The sequence below is a fragment of the Conger conger genome, chromosome 14, assembly GCF_963514075.1.
Source record: "Conger conger chromosome 14, fConCon1.1, whole genome shotgun sequence".
In the NCBI taxonomy this organism is placed as follows: domain Eukaryota; kingdom Metazoa; phylum Chordata; class Actinopteri; order Anguilliformes; family Congridae; genus Conger; species Conger conger.
The window spans coordinates 45,072,122-45,091,806 of NC_083773.1; the positions used below are offsets into that span (position 1 = coordinate 45,072,122).

The following is a 19,685-nucleotide window of genomic DNA, read 5'->3' on the forward strand; positions in this document are numbered from 1 at the left end:
AACACTTCAAATTGTCCTTTTGACATGAGTTGTTTGCTGTTGACACACAAAGTACCGGCAGTTATTCTGAGGGCACAGCAGGATAAAGCAAATAATTATATTTTGAGTAGATTTTTGGATCTCCTTCAAAGGGTTAGATTTAGGTTCATGAGTCAATGAACCCCTACCATCCACATTGTGCCCCCCCACCCCCCCCCCCCCCACCCCCCCCCATCCCAATTATGCCCCCTGGCCCGCCCCTGTATGCCCCTCCCCCTTTTCAGTATATACCTCCCCAATGAATAACACTACTTTATGACTGTGGTATATACCTCCTCAATGAATAACACTACTTTATGACTGTGGTATATACCTCCCCAATGAATAACACTACTTTATGACTGTGGTATATACCTCCTCAATGAATAACACTACTTTATGACTGTGGTATATACCTCCCCAATGAATAACACTACTTTATGACTGTGGTATATACCTCCCCAATGAATAACACTACTTTATGACTGTGGTATATACCTCCCCAATGAATAACACTACTTTATGACTTTATCGTGTCAAGTAAAATCACACATGGCTTCTTATTGTTATATATATTGTGGGCGTAACTGCATGTTAAATATGATTGTACACCCCTTTGTTTGGGAGAAAAAGGCAGGAACTTCTCCACTATATTCAACAGGAAATTGAGAGGTGTGGTGCACTGGATGCCTTATTGGTGGCTAGGACTTTGGCATTAGAAGCAAGTGGTTATGTCTGTCCATATCATACAGGGTTATGTCTGTCCATACATTACATTACATTATTGGCATTTGGCAGACGCTCTTATCCAGAGCGACGTACAACAAAGTGCATACCCATAACCAGGGATAAGTTCGCTGAAAGACCCTAGAGGTAAGTACAATTTCAACTGTCAACTGTCCATATCATACAGGATTATGTCTGTCCATATCACACAGGGTTATGTCTGTCCATATCATACAGGGTTATGTCTGTCCATATCAAACAGGATTATGTCTGTCCATATCATACAGGGTTATGGCTGTCCATATCGTACAGGATTATGTCTGTCCATATCGTACAGGGTTATGTCTGTCCATATTGTACAGGATTATGTCTGTCCATATCGTACAGGGTTATGTCTGTCCATATCATACAGGGTTATGTCTGTCCATATCATACAGGGTTATGTCTGTCCATGTCATACAGCTCAGTGACGCCCCTCACCTCTCCTGCTACAGGACAATCTGTGTTTGTTTCTTGGATTTTTTGCTGTTTCCTTTTTGAGAAGGAATTCATAATAAATAAATAAACATTCACTGCTGTATGGGGATGTTAGAAATACATTTTTATTAGAAGGCACTGTACCCGAAAACAATAACAGTACATTAAAGCTTAAAGCTACAATAAAGCTACAATATAATGAGTGCAGAACATTTTTCACGAAATTTGTAAAGATATTTCAGATATATGATTGATTGATGATTTTCTGTGATTTGTGTGAGATCCTTAAGCATTGATTAGTAAAAGGGAGGAATTGTGATAATGGAATGGTTAGCCCAGTGTGATAATGGTGTAGGTTAGCTCATGGTGATAATGAAGTGGGTTAGCCCAGTGTGATAATGGAGGCCTTGTACACATCTCTGTAGGCATTGCGTAGCAGGGCGTATGGGAAACAACTCTCCAGCATGTCCTGGCTCAGAAACGGTGACTCCTCCACTATCTAGGACATAGAACAGGCACAGAGCAGATTTTATTAATTCAGTATTGAGTGAGTGATGTTAGTTATCTGAAATAGTGCTGAGAGTGTAAGTGATGTTAGTTATCTGAAATAGTGCTGAGAGAGTGAGTGATGTTAGTTATCTGAAATAACGCAGAGTGGAAGTGATGTTAGTAATCTGAAATAGTGCTGAGAGAGTGAGTGATGTTAGTAATCTGAAATAGTGCTGAGAGAGTGAGTGATGTTAATTATCTGAAATAGTGCTGAGTGAGTGGTGACAGTTATCTGAAATAGCGCAAAGTGTAAGTGATATTAGTTATCTGAAATAGCACTGAGAGAGTGAGTGATTTTAGTTATCTGAGATAGTGCTGAGAGAGTGAGTGATGTTAGTTATATGAAATAGTGCTGAGAGAGTGACTGATGTTATCTGAAATAGTGCTGAGAGAGTGATTGATGTTAGTTATCTGAAATAGTGCTGAGAGAGTGAGTGATGTTACTTATCTGAAATAGCACAGAGTGTAAGTGATGTTAGTTATCTGAAATAGTGCTGAGAGTTTGAGTGATGTTAGTTATCTGAAATAATGCAGTGTAAGTGATGTTAGTTATCTGAAATAGTGCTGAGAGAGTGAGTGATGTTAGGAATCTGAAATAGTGCTGAGAGAGTTAGTGATGTTAGTTATCTGAAATAGTGCTGATTGAGTGAGTGATGTTAGTTATCTGAAATAGAGTTGAGTGAGTGAGTGATGACAGTTATCTGAAATAGCGCAGAGTGTAAGTGATGTTAGTTAGCTGAAATAGTGCTGAATGAGTGATGTTAGTTATCTGGAATAGTGCTGAGAGAGTGAGTGATGTTTGTTATCTGAAATAATGCTGAGTGAGTGAGTGATGTTAGTTATCTGAAATAGCACTGAGAGAGTGAGTGATGTTAGTTATCTGAAATAGTGCTGAGAGAGTGAGTGATGTTAGTTATCTGAAATCGAGTTGAGTGAGTGAGTGATGACAGTTATCTGAAATAGCGCAGAGTCTAAGTGATGTTAGTTAGCTGAAAAAGTGCTGAGAGAGTGAGTGATGTTCGTTATCTGAAATAGCACTGAGAGTAAGTGATGTTAGTTAGCTGAAATAGTGCTGAGTGAGTGAGTGATGTTAGTTATCTGAAATTGTCCTGAGAGAGTGAGTGATGTTAGTTATCTGAAATAGTGCTGAGTGAGTGAGTGATGTTTATTATCTGAAATAGTGCTGAGTGTAAGTGATGTTAGTTATCTGAAATAGTGCTGAGAGAGTGAGTGATGTTAGTTGTCTGAAATAGCGCAGAGTGTAAGTGATATTAGTTATCTGAAATAGGACTGACAGAGTGAGTGATGTTAGTTATCTGAATTAGTGCTGAGAGTGAGTGATGTTAGTTGTCTGAAATAGCGCAGAGTGTAAGTGATATTAGTTATCTGAAATAGCACTGAGAGAGAGAGTGATGTTAGTTATCTGAATTAGTGCTGAGAGAGTGAGTGATGTTAGTTATCTAAAATAGTGCAGAGCGTAAGTGATGTTAGTTATCTGAGATAGTGCAGAGTGTAAGTAATGTTAGTTATCTGAGATAGTGCTGAGTGTGTGCGTGATGTTATTTATCTGAAATAGCACTAAGAGAGTGACTGATGTTATCTGAAATAGTGCTGAGAGAGTGACTGATGTTATCTGAAATAGTGCTGAGAGAGTGATTGATGTTAGTTATCTGAAATAGTGCTGAAAGAATGGGTGATGTTACTTATCTGAAATAGCACAGAGTGTAAGTGATGTTAGTTATCTGGAATAGTGCTGAGAGAGTGATTGATGTTAGTTATATGAAATAGTGCTGAGAGAGTGACTGATGTTATCTGAAATAGTGCTGAGAGAGTGATTGATGTTAGTTATCTGAAATAGTGCTGAGAGAGTGAGTGATGTTAGTTATCTGAAATAATGCAGTGTAAGTGATGTTAGTTATCTGAAATAGTGCTGAGAGAGTGAGTGATGTTAGGAATCTGAAATAGTGCTGAGAGAGTTAGTGATGTTAGTTATCTGAAATAGTGCTGATTGAGTGAGTGATGTTAGTTATCTGAAATAGAGTTGAGTGAGTGAGTGATGACAGTTATCTGAAATAGCGCAGAGTGTAAGTGATGTTAGTTAGCTGAAATAGTGCTGAATGAGTGATGTTAGTTATCTGGAATAGTGCTGAGAGAGTGAGTGATGTTTGTTATCTGAAATAATGCTGAGTGAGTGAGTGATGTTAGTTATCTGAAATAGCACTGAGAGAGTGAGTGATGTTAGTTATCTGAAATAGTGCTGAGAGAGTGAGTGATGTTAGTTATCTGAAATCGAGTTGAGTGAGTGAGTGATGACAGTTATCTGAAATAGCGCAGAGTCTAAGTGATGTTAGTTAGCTGAAAAAGTGCTGAGAGAGTGAGTGATGTTCGTTATCTGAAATAGCACTGAGAGTAAGTGATGTTAGTTAGCTGAAATAGTGCTGAGTGAGTGAGTGATGTTAGTTATCTGAAATTGTCCTGAGAGAGTGAGTGATGTTAGTTATCTGAAATAGTGCTGAGTGAGTGAGTGATGTTTATTATCTGAAATAGTGCTGAGTGTAAGTGATGTTAGTTATCTGAAATAGTGCTGAGAGAGTGAGTGATGTTAGTTGTCTGAAATAGCGCAGAGTGTAAGTGATATTAGTTATCTGAAATAGGACTGACAGAGTGAGTGATGTTAGTTATCTGAATTAGTGCTGAGAGTGAGTGATGTTAGTTGTCTGAAATAGCGCAGAGTGTAAGTGATATTAGTTATCTGAAATAGCACTGAGAGAGAGAGTGATGTTAGTTATCTGAATTAGTGCTGAGAGAGTGAGTGATGTTAGTTATCTGAAAAAGCGCAGAGTGTAAGTGATATTAGTTATCTGAAATAGCACTGAGAGAGTGAGTGATGTTAGTTATCTGAGATAGTGCTGAGAGAGTGAGTGATGTTAGTTATATGAAATAGTGCTGAGAGAGTGACTGATGTTATCTGAAATAGTGCTGAGAGAGTGATTGATGTTAGTTATCTGAAATAGTGCTGAGAGAGTGAGTGATGTTACTTATCTGAAATAGCACAGAGTGTAAGTGATGTTAGTTATCTGAAATAGTGCTGAGAGTTTGAGTGATGTTAGTTATCTGAAATAATGCAGTGTAAGTGATGTTAGTTATCTGAAATAGTGCTGAGAGAGTGAGTGATGTTAGGAATCTGAAATAGTGCTGAGAGAGTTAGTGATGTTAGTTATCTGAAATAGTGCTGAGTGAGTGAGTGATGTTAGTTATCTGAAATAGAGTTGAGTGAGTGAGTGATGACAGTTATCTGAAATAGCGCAGAGTGTAAGTGATGTTAGTTAGCTGAAATAGTGCTGAATGAGTGATGTTAGTTATCTGGAATAGTGCTGAGAGAGTGAGTGATGTTTGTTATCTGAAATAATGCTGAGTGAGTGAGTGATGTTAGTTATCTGAAATAGCACTGAGAGAGTGAGTGATGTTTGTTATCTGAAATAGTGCTGAGAGAGTGAGTGATGTTAGTTATCTGAAATCGAGTTGAGTGAGTGAGTGATGACAGTTATCTGAAATAGCGCAGAGTCTAAGTGATGTTAGTTATCTGAAATAGTGCTGAGTGAGTGAGTGAGTGATGTTTATTATCTGAAATAGTGCTGAGTGTAAGTGATGTTAGTTATCTAAAATAGTGCAGAGCGTAAGTGATGTTAGTTATCTGAGATAGTGCTGAGTGTGTGCGTGATGTTATTTATCTGAAATAGCACTAAGAGAGTGACTGATGTTATCTGAAATAGTGCTGAGAGAGTGACTGATGTTATCTGAAATAGTGCTGAGAGAGTGACTGATGTTATCTGAAATAGTGCTGAGAGAGTGATTGATGTTAGTTATCTGAAATAGTGCTGAGAGAATGGGTGATGTTACTTATCTGAAATAGCACAGAGTGTAAGTGATGTTTGTTATCTGAAATAGTGCTGAGAGAGTGAGTGATGTTAGTTATCTGAAATCGAGTTGAGTGAGTGAGTGATGACAGTTATCTGAAATAGCGCAGAGTCTAAGTGATGTTAGTTAGCTGAAAAAGTTCTGAGAGAGTGAGTGATGTTCGTTATCTGAAATAGCACTGAGAGTAAGTGATGTTAGTTAGCTGAAATAGTGCTGAGTGAGTGAGTGATGTTAGTTATCTGAAATTGTCCTGAGAGAGTGAGTGATGTTAGTTATCTGAAATAGTGCTGAGTGAGTGAGTGATGTTTATTATCTGAAATAGTGCTGAGTGTAAGTGATGTTAGTTATCTGAAATAGTGCTGAGGGAGTGAGTGATGTTAGTTGTCTGAAATAGCGCAGAGTGTAAGTGATATTAGTTATCTGAAATAGGACTGACAGAGTGAGTGATGTTAGTTATCTGAATTAGTGCTGAGAGTGAGTGATGTTAGTTGTCTGAAATAGCGCAGAGTGTAAGTGATATTAGTTATCTGAAATAGCACTGAGAGAGAGAGTGATGTTAGTTATCTGAATTAGTGCTGAGAGAGTGAGTGATGTTAGTTATCTAAAATAGTGCAGAGCGTAAGTGATGTTAGTTATCTGAGATAGTGCAGAGTGTAAGTAATGTTAGTTATCTGAGATAGTGCTGAGTGTGTGCGTGATGTTATTTATCTGAAATAGCACTAAGAGAGTGACTGATGTTATCTGAAATAGTGCTGAGAGAGTGACTGATGTTATCTGAAATAGTGCTGAGAGAGTGATTGATGTTAGTTATCTGAAATAGTGCTGAGAGAATGGGTGATGTTACTTATCTGAAATAGCACAGAGTGTAAGTGATGTTAGTTATCTGAAATAGTGCTGAGTGAGTGATATTAGTTATCTGAAATAATGCAGATTGTAAGTGATGTTAGTTATCTGAAATAGCACTGAGAGAGTGAGTGATGACAGTTATCTGAAATAGCGCAGAGTGTGTGAGTGATGTTAGTTAGCTGAAATAGCGCTGAGTGAGTGAGTGATGTTAGTTATCTGAAATAGCAATGAGAGAGTGAGTGATGTTAGTTATCTGAAATAGTTCTGAGAGAGTGAGTTATGTTAGTTATCTGAAATAGTGCTGAGTGAGTGAGTGATGTTTATTATCTGAAATAGTGCTGAGTGTAAGTGATGTTAGTTATCTGAAATAACGCAGAGTGGAAGTGATATTAGTTATTTGAAATAGTGTTGAGAGAGTGAGTGACGTTAGTAATCTGAAATAGTGCTGAGAGAGTGAGTGATGTTAATTATCTGAAATAGTGCTGAGTGAGTGATGACAGTTATCTGAAATAGCGCAGAGTGTAAGTGATATTAGTTATTTGAAATAGTGTTGAGAGAGTGAGTGATGTTAGTAATCTGAAATAGCACTGAGAGAGTGAGTGATGTTAGTTATCTGAGATAGTGCTGAGAGAGTGATTGATGTTAGTTATATGAAATAGTGCTGAGAGAGTGACTGATGTTATCTGAAATAGTGCTGAGAGAGTGATTGATGTTAGTTATCTGAAATAGTGCTGAGAGAGTGAGTGATGTTACTTATCTGAAATAGCACAGAGTGTAAGTGATGTTAGTTATCTGAAATAGTGCTGAGAGTTTGAGTGATGTTAGTTATCTGAAATAATGCAGTGTAAGTGATGTTAGTTATCTGAAATAGCACTGAGAGAGTGAGTGATGCTATCTGAAATAGTGCTGAGAGAGTGATTGATGTTAGTTATCTGAATTAGTGCTGAGAGAGTGAGTGATGTTAGTTGTCTGAAATAGTGCTGAGTGAGTGAGTGATGTTAGTTATCTGAGATAGTGCAGAGTGTAAGTGATGTTAGTTATCTGAGATAGTGCTGAGTGTGTGAGTGATGTTATTTATCTGAAATAGCACTGAGAGAGTGAGTGATGTTAGTTATCTGAAATAGTGCTGAGAGAGTGAGTGATGTTAGTTATCTGAATTAGTGCTGAGAGAGTGAGTGATGTTAGTTATCTGAAATAGCACAGAGTGTAAGTTATATTAGTTATCTGAAATAGGACTGAGAGAGTGAGTGATGTTATTTATCTGAAATAGCACTAAGAGAGTGAGTGATGTTAGTTTTCTGAAATAGTGCTGAGAGAGTGATTGATGTTAGTTATCTGAAATAGTGCTGAGAGAATGGGTGATGTTACTTATCTGAAATAGCACAGAGTGTAAGTGATGTTAGTTATCTGAAATAGTGCTGAGTGAGTGATATTAGTTATCTGAAATAATGCAGATTGTAAGTGATGTTAATTATCTGAAATAGCACTGAGAGAGTGAGTGATGACAGTTATCTGAAATAGCGCAGAGTGTGTGAGTGATGTTAGTTAGCTGAAATAGCGCTGAGTGAGTGAGTGATGTTAGTTATCTGAAATAGCAATGAGAGAGTGAGTGATGTTAGTTATCTGAAATAGTTCTGAGAGAGTGAGTTATGTTAGTTATCTGAAATAGTGCTGAGTGAGTGAGTGATGTTTATTATCTGAAATAGTGCTGAGTGTAAGTGATGTTAGTTATCTGAAATAACGCAGAGTGGAAGTGATATTAGTTATTTGAAATAGTGCTGAGAGAGTGAGTGATGTTAATTATCTGAAATAGTGCTGAGTGAGTGATGACAGTTATCTGAAATAGCACTGAGAGAGTGAGTGATGTTAGTTATCTGAGATAGTGCTGAGAGCGTGAGTGATGTTAGTTATATGAAATAGTGCTGAGAGAGTGACTGATGTTATCTGAAATAGTGCTGAGAGAGTGATTGATGTTAGTTATCTGAAATAGTGCTGAGAGTGAGTGATGTTACTTATCTGAAATAGCACAGAGTGTAAGTGATGTTAGTTATCTGAAATAGTGCTGAGAGTTTGAGTGATGTTAGTTATCTGAAATAATGCAGTGTAAGTGATGTTAGTTATCTGAAATAGTGCTGAGAGTTTGAGTGATGTTAGTTATCTGAAATAATGCAGTGTAAGTGATGTTAGTTATCTGAAATAGCACTGAGAGAGTGAGTGATGTTAGTTATCTGAATTAGTGCTGAGAGAGTGAGTGATGTTAGTTATCTGAGATAGTGCAGAGTGTAAGTGATGTTTGTTATCTGAGATAGTGCTGAGTGTGTGAGTGATGTTATTTATCTGAAATAGCACTGAGAGAGTGAGTGATGTTAGTTATCTGAAATAGTGCTGAGAGAGTGAGTGATGTTAGTTATCTGAATTAGTGCTGAGAGAGTGAGTGATGTTAGTTATCTGAAATAGCACAGAGTGTAAGTTATATTAGTTATCTGAAATAGGACTGAGAGAGTGAGTGATGTTATTTATCTGAAATAGCACTAAGAGAGTGAGTGATGTTAGTTTTCTGAAATAGTGCTGAGAGAGTGACTGATGCTATCTGAAATAGTGCTGAGAGTGAGTGATGTTACTTATCTGAAATAGCACAGAGCGTAAGTGATGTTAGTTATCTGAAATAGTGCTGAGTGAGTGATATTAGTTATCTGAAATAATGCAGAGTGTAAGTGATGTTAGTTATCTGAAATAGCACTGAGAGAGTGAGTGATGACAGTTATCTGAAATAGCGCAGAGTGTAAGTGATGTTAGTTATCTGAAATAATGCAGAGTGTAAGTGATGTTAGTTATCTGAAATAGCACTGAGAGAGTGAGTGATGACAGTTATCTGAAATAGTGCAGTGTAAGTGATGTTAGTTATCTGAAATAGTGCTGAGAGAGTGAGTGATGTTAGCGATCTGAAATAGTGCTGAGAGAGTGAGTGATGTTAGTTGTCTGAAATAGTGCTGAGAGTTTGAGTGATGTTAGTTATCTGAAATAATGCAGAGTGTAAGTGATGTTAGTTATCTGAAATAGCCCTGAGAGAGTGAGTGATGTTAGTTATCTGAAATAGTGCTGAGAGAGTGAGTGATGTTAGTTATCTGAAATAGTGCTGAGTGAGTGAGTGATGTTAGTTATCTGAAATAGTGCTGAGGGAGTGAGTGATGTTTATTATCTGAAATAGTGCTGAGTGTAAGTGATGTTAGTTTACTGAAATAGTGCTGAGTGAGTGAGTGATGTTAGTTATCTGAAATAGCACTGAGAGAGTGAGTGATGTTAGTTATCTGAAATAGTGCTGAGTAAGTGAGTGATGTTTATTATCTGAAATAGTGCTGAGTGTAAGTGATGTTAGTTATCTGAAATAGTGCAGTGTAAGTGATGTTAGTTATCTGAAATAGTGCTGAGAGAGTGAGTGATGTTAGCTATCTGAATTAGTGCTGCGAGAGTGAGTGATGTTTGTTATCTGAAATAGTGCTGAGAGAGTGAGTGATGTTAGTTATCTGAAATAGTGCTGAGAGAGTGAGTGATGTTAGTTATCTGAAGTAGTGCTGAGAGAGTGAGTGATGTTAGTTATCTGAAATAGTGCTGAGAGAGTGAGTGATGTTAATTATCTGAAATAGCACAGAGTGTAAGTGATGTTAGTTATCTGAAATAGTGCTGAGTGAGTGAGTGATGTTAATTATCTGAAATAGCACAGAGTGTAAGTGATGTTAGTTATCTGAAATAGTGCTGAGTGAGTGATGACCGTTATCTGAAATAGCGCAGTGTAAGTGATGTTAGTTATCTGAAATAGTGCTGAGAGAGTGAGTGATGTTAATTATCTTAAATAAGGCATTGTGTAAGTGATGTTAGTTATCTGAAATAGTGCTGAGAGAGTGAGTGATGTTTGGAATCTTAAATAGTGCTGAGAGAGTGAGTGATGTTAGTTATCTGAAATAATGCTGAGAGGGTGAGTGATATTTGTTTTCTGAAATAGTGCTGAGTGAGTGAGTGATGTTAGTTATCTGAAATAGTGCTGAGTGAGTGAGTGATGTTAGTTATCTGAAATAATGCAGAGTGTAAGTGATGTTAGTTATCTGAAATAGCACAGAGAGAGTGAGTGATGTTAGTTATCTGAAATAGTGCTGAGTGTGTGACTGATGTTAGTTGTTAGCTGAGATGGAGTGGAGGGAAATGGTCACCATGTGGAGCAGAATGTAGATGGAGTCCCTGTTTTTGCTGTCTACTGCCTCCACGTTCTGGCCCAGCTGCAGCAGAGTGGAGGACGCCACCTAGAGGCCAGACCAGGAACAGACCATATTCGTCTTAGCAGTGTGAAGTTAGCAGGGACAGTTTAAACCAACTACCTTTAATCTTGTCTGGCAAGCTAGCTTGCCACCATTTGGTAATAGTATCCCTTGGCTAGATCTTTTTCTAGAAGGTTGGCTGATAATGTCTCATTTGTAGGCTAAAACCTACAAATTTGAATGAACTGTAGTCTCTTAGTCAGATAGCATTCCTTCTCGTGAGATGGAAGATGGTATCTCAGTTTAATTTAATAGAAAGATTTACTATGCAATCATGTGACTCAAAGCTGACCACTACAATATTTCCTAGCAAGCTAGATAACTAATTATAGATAACACAGCCTATCAGTCAAATAATTCATACTCATGTTTTATTGCCTGGTTAGATGTGGAAGTTGCATTTCTAAAGCTGTGGGACACTTGAGCCACCTTTTCCTGCTGTGTCTCTTTGTAATGAACATTGTGCCGAATGACCGTTTAAAGAAGCAGACAGACCAAGAGGAACTCTTTGAGGTGCTGCTCGACGTTCTTCTTCTGGACTGTGAGCATGGCTGCAGAGAGCTGGTTGATGGCAGTGGCCAGGCAGTGGATGTTGTTCTGGTGTCCTGAGGGAAACGGGAGGTGAGAGGAACTAAATGAGGTCCCAGCGTGCATAGACCAGAGCCACACTGGAAACAAAACACATCCCTGTCGACTGGGACCAGCTGAATCTGTGTGAGAATGAGGCCGTGCTCGTTTCTGCAGATGTGCAGAGAGGTGCACTCTGGGAATGAGAGCAGTCTGTGGAAAATGCCACTCTCTGGTTTTCTGGGTATTTGTTGATCTTGACTTTTTTTAAATTCAGGCTTGGAGCCAAATAGCCGAGGTCAACAGGCTATAAGCCAACACTAACTCCATGGATGTACGTCAGCGCGAGATGTCTGTACACTAAATAAAGTTGTTTTTTTTTAAGCGAAAACATGTTTGTTATAATATGAATGTGTCCTGTGTAGGGCTGTGGGACTGAAGTCAGTGGACACAGAGGTGGTGTTGTTGTTGCGAGGGCTGTGGTGTTGAAAGGGCTGTGGTAATGTGCTAGCAGGGGGCCAGGTCTTACCTCCGTTCTCACGACTGTAGCACGAGTTAGGGTCCAGGGACAGAACAGGCAGGGACACAGCAATGTAAACCAGGAGCAAGCAGGTCAGCTTGTACTCCTCTTCTACCGAGGAGCTGTCTGCAGGAGGTACAGGGGGTGCAGGGTATAGAGGGAGGAGGGTGCAATCAGCCACATTCATTCTCTAATAACCCAAAGGATGCCTCAAAAGAGCTATCCATTTAGTTGTTTACAAGTTGTTTACTGCAGTAGTGTTCATCAGATTAACTGGATGCTTCAGTCAGAGGCTGCGGTGTACTAAATTGAATAGTAAACTGGGCTTGCGGCCTAAATGCCCTTGTACCCTTGAATAACGTGACCTGATTTACTTCAGTCTATATGCAGCTGTATAAATAGCTCGTACATAAAAATGTATACATCGCTCTGGATGAGAACATGCCTGTAATGTCATGTCTAATCGAATAAAGCAGTTATTTTTCATCAGTGTCAGAGTCTCTATGACTTTGCTTGGTGAAGGAAATTACATTACGTTGCATTACAATCACTTGGTAGACACTCTTATCCAGAGTGACGTACAACACACCATCCCTATCATGTCCCCAAGAAGAAGTAAGCATTTGCTTGGTTTGTGTGTCCATACTACAGGGCAAATGGTCAAAAAGGCTATAGGGACAAAGGGATTTTGGCTGAAACACAGGACCCTGTTATTTGTTTCATTTATACGGGGGTGTGCGTATATTCAGGGCCCGTACCTGTTCGCATGCTAGCCAGAGCGCTGACGAGGGCGGGGTCGATATCGCAGGACAGTCCGGCTGCAGTGGCCAGCTCAAAGACGCTGAGCGTAACCTGTAAGGGGCAGGACACTGAAAACGCACCGTGCAGAACTCTCACATCTCTGTCAGGGCGGCTGGGCCTCTCTCACAAGCGTGTGGTTTTACTGGCAGGCTACAGATAAGATTGTATCGCACGCAAGCTTCCGCTGACGCCATCAGAGGGTAATTGCTCTGCTTCGTCAGACCTTTTTATTTTTTCCTCTGTCTCATTTCTTGTGGTGTGGTGAATAAAGACGTGGGGACTTTGTGATCAGCAGCCACAAACGCAAAGCATCAGCATTCTGTGTCTCATGTGGATGCAACCTGTACGTGGGGCTGCATCTTCAACACATGTATGTCTGCAGTTTTACAGTCTAACGTAATTACCTTTCATTTGTCGAACTGTAAGCGTTTCTGAGTCAGCTTTTTCTGGGGTTTACATTGCAATTCATTGAGAATATCAATGGATAAAAAAAAGAAAAGAAAAACAAAGCATAAAAGTAGAAGCATTGAATAATTACTTTAGAAAAATTGATGCAAAAAAATGGTCATTGTCCAAAATACTGTAAGTACTTGCTTCATTGTTATCTATTATGTCAATGTGTTTGGTTTAAAAAAGGCCTTTACCTTGATGTCAGTTTCTGGAGACACGAGGTCCCGTAGGCTTTCTATGGGCCCCAGGAGATACGGGCAGTGTTTGTGCATGATCTGTAGAGAAAGCATAAACAACAACAAGACTTTTACTCTGAGAGACTAGTGCTACAGTGCTATAACCAAGAGGAATCTGGTTTGAATTGAACACCTACTGCTGTAGTAAAATGAGATTTGGCTGTGTTGCACAAGTGACAATTTATTGGACAAACACCCAAAGGCTTCAAAGAGATGCTCATGGGCTTGTCCACATTTTGATGCGATATTTCCAGACTTTAACTAGTTGTTGTTTTTTTACCCTGATTTATTCACTTTGAGTTTGGATATCCAGGTGCAAATGTTTATCCAGTCTCTGGCACACCTTCCTCCACCAACGTGAATGTCATATGTGATCTTAGTGTGGGTGGGTCATACGGGATCTTAGCGTGGGTGGGTCATACGGGATCTTAGTGTGGGCGGGTCATACGGGATCTTAGCGTGGGCGGGTCATATGTGATCTTAGTGTGGCCAGGCCATATGTGATCTTAGTGTGGGTGGGTCATACGGGATCTTAGCGTGGGCGGGTCATACGGGATCTTAGCGTGGGTGGGTCATACGGGATCTTAGCGTGGGTGGGTCATATGTGATCTTAGTGTGGCCAGGCCATATGTGATCTTAGTGTGGGTGGGTCATACGGGATCTTAGCGTGGGCGGGTCATACGGGATCTTAGCGTGGGTGGGTCATACGGGATCTTAGCGTGGGTGGGTCATATGTGATCTTAGTGTGGCCAGGCCATATGTGATCTTAGCGTGGGTGGGTCATACGGGATCTTAGTGTGGGTGGGTCATACGGGATCTTAGCGTGGGTGGGTCATATGTGATCTTAGTGTGGCCAGGCCATACGTGATATTAGCGTGGGTGGGTCATATGTGATCTTAGCGTGGGTGGGTCGTACGGGATCTTAGTGTGGGCGGGTCATACATGATCTTAGCGTGGGCGGGTCATAGGTGATCTTAGCATGGGTGAGTCATACTTACATCTCCCAGCATGTCCTGTGTCATGGCTCTGAAGGACAGAATCACGCCAATGATGGTCATTCTCTTCAGGATACTTTCAGAGGCTGGAAGGCAAGAAATTGCACAGTCTCACACCAACAGGCCAATGAATAAAGCAGGACTGCGATGTGCCTTTTCACTTACTAGCCAATGAGGAATCACTCTTTAAATCTGTAAAACTGGAAGTAACAGAGAAAGTGTGCTGTTTGACATTAACTAGGACATGATGATCACATCACTCTTTAATTACATGTGTGTATGAGGAGGAAATAGAACACTTAAGGACCTTCACTCTTTAAATATGTATATCAGGAGGAACTGAAACAGAAATGTAATTTTACACAAAACAAGGACATGAATCATTCTTTTGTGAATATATGTACTTTCCCACACCAGGAAGTCTCTTCTTAAGATTGGCCATCACTTCTGGCTTATCGAAGTTAGACCTCATCTGCACCAGAACGTCCATGTTCGCAATCACAAGTTTCTGAAACAGACATGTATCAGACCAGGTCCAAATTGTCAGGAAACAGGACAGAGGGACCAAGAGTAGACTCAGAATAAGGTGAAAAATGGCAGGCTTTAATAAAGAATCGAAATAGGGCCGGCACTCGACATCGAAGCAGTCAGGGTAAACAGGCAAAAGTCCAAAAAAGGCTAAGTAGTCTGAACAGGCAAAAGTAAAAAATGTAATCCAGAATCAAAATAAAAAGAAGCCAGGCAGAGGTCATAAACAGGAAATCCAAAATAGAACAAAAACAGAATACCAAACAGGTAAAGCAAACAGGCAAGCAGTGGCTAGAACCGGGGACAGGACAGTACAGAGTAACTGAAAAAGAACAGGCTTAAATACAAAACTAATAGGCAGGCACACAAAGAGAAACAGGTGAAATGAATGACAAGAGACAGAAAGGAAATACATATAAGAAGTGGAGGGGGGAGACACAGGTGAAAAGAATGAGGCAGAACAGAATGGACTACGGAAAGAGAACAGGGACATACGACACAAAATGCAAAGAAAACAGGAAATGTTAGAAAGGGGAGTGAGTACATGGAAAACAAAATGACAAAAGGGCATGGACATGACACAATAGTATATTTGAAAGCTCAAGTAAACTTTGAGAACACTTGCAGATGAGAATCTTCAGCAATACGCACAAACCAAAACATATGATCACATGAAAACCTTTGGAGGTTTTCAGTAATCTGCTTGGGGCAATCACCAGACTCCCTCAGTGAGGTTGGTTGTGACATGTTTGGTGGAATAGTCAGTCACAGTGTGAAAACCAGATTGGGCTGCAGAGGTGTAAAGTCCAGGGGTCAGAAAGTAAAAGTCCTGCCAGGTGTTTCTTCCACCCATGAACTTAACCAGCTGAATTGTGCTACTTTGCGAAACCAGGTAGGCAGTGAACTCCTACCTTCAGCTCGCCGACTTGAGAGGTGATGTGCCACATCAGATTCTCGCTCAGGAACTTCAGGCCGTAAGGACCGATGAGCTCAGCCAGGGCTTGCAGCTCTGTGCGGGAGGGAGAGGTGGGCAGACACTCAGAGCAATGCGCACAGCCTCACTGTGGCAGCACAGCACCATTTTACCTTGCCTTTTCATTGGGAGGATCTGTCAGTGCTGGTCCAGGCAGTCACCGTTTATAATGATGGACAAATACATGAATTAAGCATGAAATTACTGTAACGTTTTATTAATTGATGCATTTGTTAACAACTAATTAACGGATTTGTTACATGATCGTTATACATTAGCAAACTATCGGATGTTCAGGGGGAAAAGTGGGAAAAACTATGTTCTGTTTGTGAATTTCTGATTCTTTTACATATTCAAGACTTGTTCAATTTTCTCGCCCCATTAAAAATGATCTCACCTCACTGGTATTATTTTAGTCTTTTTTTTGTAAACGTAATTGAAATAAGATCTGAATATGAGACTAAAACGGTTGAGACTGGTGTGCCCCATTCTCTCATCCCTTTCTGTGGGGTGCGGGCTCAGAAAAAAAGGTTTCTTTGAGTTGTCTCCATAGCGGAACCTTATTCACTTCCTTATAAAAACCCTCTATGGCAGGTGTGAAAAGTGCGAAAGTGCCCAGATTTAACCATTTCGCCTGACAAAGAACCAATGAATTAGATATGATTCCTCTATGGAGACACAGAGGAGCCTTTTGAAACCTTTTCTTTTGAGAGGGAACAGGTAATCTCAGCTGGCCTTGTGTGGTGTAGGAAAGAAAGGAAACCACTTATGAACCACGGCTATCTGAGAACACAAGAAGGGCCGTGCGCAGGCAAGATTCATGAGGTGTGTGTGTGGGGGGGTCTCACCATAGATGTAAACTAGCTTTGGCCAAGGTGTACAAGAGGCCAGGAAGTGCCTCAAGCATGCCTAGTTATGAAAGTCGCTAAAAGGCCCATTGTAAGAACAGTGGTGAAGTCTTTAAGCATGGAACAGTTTAGTCTTTAGGTAGCACCTCTCTTCTATTGGTCTCTGGTGCAGTTTTTATGTCTTGGCTGGACCTCTCTCTCTCTCTCTCTCTCTCTCTCTCTCCACAGTCTCTGATACAGTTTAGCCTCTAGATTGGACCGCTCTCCTGGTCTCTGGTACAGTTTACTCTCTAGGTTGGACCTCTTTCCTATTGCTCTCTGGTACAGTTTAGCCTCAAGGTTGGGCCTCTCTCCTGCTGGTCTCTGATCTCACCGAGGATGTCGGAGTACTCCTCAGCCCTGAAGCTCTGCTCACTCTCTGTGGGCTGGTTGACGAAGCAGTGCATTGTGGGACAGTGGACAATCAGGGCACTGCTGGCTTGCTTAAGGAGGCCTTCCAGGTACCTGTGGAGGTGTGGGATATCCCATCATTCCAAGCTCAGTTTAGTTCAGAATTTCAGTGCAGGTAATAGAAAGCAGCAATGTCCATCGCATACATAAAAGAAGAAGAAAAACACAAAAACAACAAATACTTATGTGGTTAAAAACAAGATGACAATGCTAAAGAATAAGTAGAAACATGTATAGATCCTTTTATAGCCTATCAAGCAAGGGTTAATTGAGGCAGTGATATGAAATGTATTTCCAGTATTTAATATACAGGTCTGTGTGTGTCTGTATTTGTATAGGGCCACAGTTCTCAGCAGTTGATGGTCTGATAGCTTATGTTTAGGTGTAAAGTGTGTACGTGCCAGTTGGTGTAGAGTGTAGTGATTTTGGTGTGTATCGATCAGTTGGTATATAGTGTAGTGATGGTGATGTGTATGTACCAGTTTATATAGAGTGTGATGACGGTGGTGTATACTATGTACCAGTTGGTATAGAGTGTGTGTATGTACCATTTGGTATAGAGGGAGGTGTGTGTACCAGTTGGTATAGAGGGTGGTGTGTATGTACCAGTTGGTATAGAGGGTGGTGTGTGTACCAGTTGGTATAGAGGGTGGTGTGTGTGTACCAGTTGGTATAGAGGGTGGTGTGTGTGTACCAGCTGGTATAGAGGGTGGTGTGTATGTACCAGTTGGTATAGAGGGTGGTGTGTGTGTACCAGCTGGTATAGAGGGTGGTGTGTGTGTACCAGTTGGTATAGAGGGTGGTGTGTGTGTACCAGTTGGTATAGAGGGTGTGTACTGTATGTGCCAGTTGGTTTTGAGGGTGGCGTGTGTGTGTACCAGTTGGTATAGAAGGTGTGTGTGTATACCAGTTGGTATAGAGGGTGGCGTGTGTACCAGTTGGTATAGAGGGTGGTGATGGTCTGCTCTCCCTGGCTGTCGAGTGGCTGGGTCTGCTGCAGCAGGACGTTCTTCATGAGGCGGGTGACGTCCAGGTTGATGTAGCGGGATAGGGTGTGCAGGCTGGCAGTGTACGCTCTGATCCCCGCAAGGAGGTCAGAGGGCCGAGCGATCTCCTGTGTGGCCTGGTTATACCCTGCCATCTGCACCACTATCCTGAGGAAAGCACACACAAGATCAGCCATCTGCACCACCATCCTGAGGAACGCACACACAAGATCAGCCATCTGCACCACTATCCTGAGGAACGCACACACAAGATCAGCCATCTGCACCACCATCCTGAGGAACACACACACAAGATCCATCTGCACCACCATCCTGAGGAACGCACACACAAGAGCCATCTGCACCACCATCCTGAGGAACGCACACACAAGATCCATCTGCACCACCATCCTGAGGAACATACACACAAGATCAGCCATCTGCACCGGTGTTGGGGGTGGGGGCTGTGTGAGGGGCGGGGCTGGGGGCGGTGCGGGGGCTGGGGGCGGTGCGGGGGCTGGGGGCGGTGTGAGGCCGTGTGAGGGGCGGGGCTGGGGGCGGTGTGGGGGGTGGGGGTGGTGTGAGGCCGTGTGAGGGGCAGGGCTGGGGGCGGTGTGGGGGGTGGGGACGTGTGAGGGCTGGGGGCGGTGCGGGGGCTGGGGGCGGAGTGAGGGGCGGGGCTGGGGGCGGTGTGAGGGGTGGTGTGAGGGGGACAGGCGTGTCTCGTGGGGAAGGCATACTTCGTGAGGCGTATCTCCAGCTGGCCCAGCAGGAACTCTGCAGGGACGATGGTGTGCTCCCACACCAGGATATGGCCACAGTGACTGAGCGTCACACACAGCTCCGTCAGAGCCAGGTGCAGCTTGTCCATCCTGTCAGAGGGGAGAGACACGACAGAGACGGCTGCTCATCAACTCACATCACAGGAGCATCAGGATTATCATCGCTCACAGGAGCATCAGTATTATCATCGCTCACAGGAGCATCAGTATTATCATTGCTCACAGGAGCATCAGTATTATCATTGCTCACAGGAGCATCAGTATTATCATTGCTCACAGGAGCATCAGGATTATCATTGCTCACAGGAGCATCAGTATTATCATCGCTCACAGGAGCATCAGTATTATCATTGCTCACAGGAGCATCAGGATTATCATCGCTCACAGGAGCATCAGAGGGCGTGTATGAGCTGTGTTTTGGGGTAGGGTGGAGGACAGTCAGACGCACGTGGTGACGATGGCCCGGTCCTTCCTCTGACTCTCGGCCCCGGGTTTCTCCCTCTGCACCGCGCCCTTCTTGGGCTCAGGCCTCTTCAGCTTCTTGTCCCGGGCCGTGCTGATGGTCTGGGCACAGTGCTTGGCCAGCAGCTGCTCAGAGAACACAGCAGCACCGCCTCCTTAACAAATACTCCTTTTTCCATTTACACCCCCCAGAAGGCAATTTCCACCTATTTTGTACTAATCTGATAAAAGTGTCAATAAACT

The 19,685-nt window shown here is 41.7% G+C and overlaps 1 protein-coding gene across 1 annotated transcript in view; it reads right to left on the reverse strand.

The window, feature by feature from the left end:
- Positions 1-1,324: 1,324 nt before the first annotated feature.
- The window catches only part of nckap1l (NCK associated protein 1 like), a 42,077-nt gene continuing 23,716 nt past the window's right edge, over positions 1,325-19,685 (reverse strand). The window contains exons 19-31 of the mRNA XM_061219745.1: positions 19,429-19,568; positions 18,939-19,070; positions 18,148-18,366; positions 17,136-17,266; positions 15,853-15,950; positions 14,828-14,921; positions 14,417-14,499; positions 13,377-13,457; positions 12,690-12,783; positions 11,941-12,057; positions 11,340-11,449; positions 10,740-10,829; positions 1,325-1,720 (exon numbers count right to left, since the gene is read on the reverse strand). Of these exons, the coding sequence (XP_061075729.1) occupies positions 1,604-1,720; positions 10,740-10,829; positions 11,340-11,449; positions 11,941-12,057; positions 12,690-12,783; positions 13,377-13,457; positions 14,417-14,499; positions 14,828-14,921; positions 15,853-15,950; positions 17,136-17,266; positions 18,148-18,366; positions 18,939-19,070; positions 19,429-19,568 (1,506 nt within the window). The 3' untranslated portion in view covers positions 1,325-1,603. The remainder of the gene's footprint in view (positions 1,721-10,739; positions 10,830-11,339; positions 11,450-11,940; positions 12,058-12,689; positions 12,784-13,376; positions 13,458-14,416; positions 14,500-14,827; positions 14,922-15,852; positions 15,951-17,135; positions 17,267-18,147; positions 18,367-18,938; positions 19,071-19,428; positions 19,569-19,685) is intronic.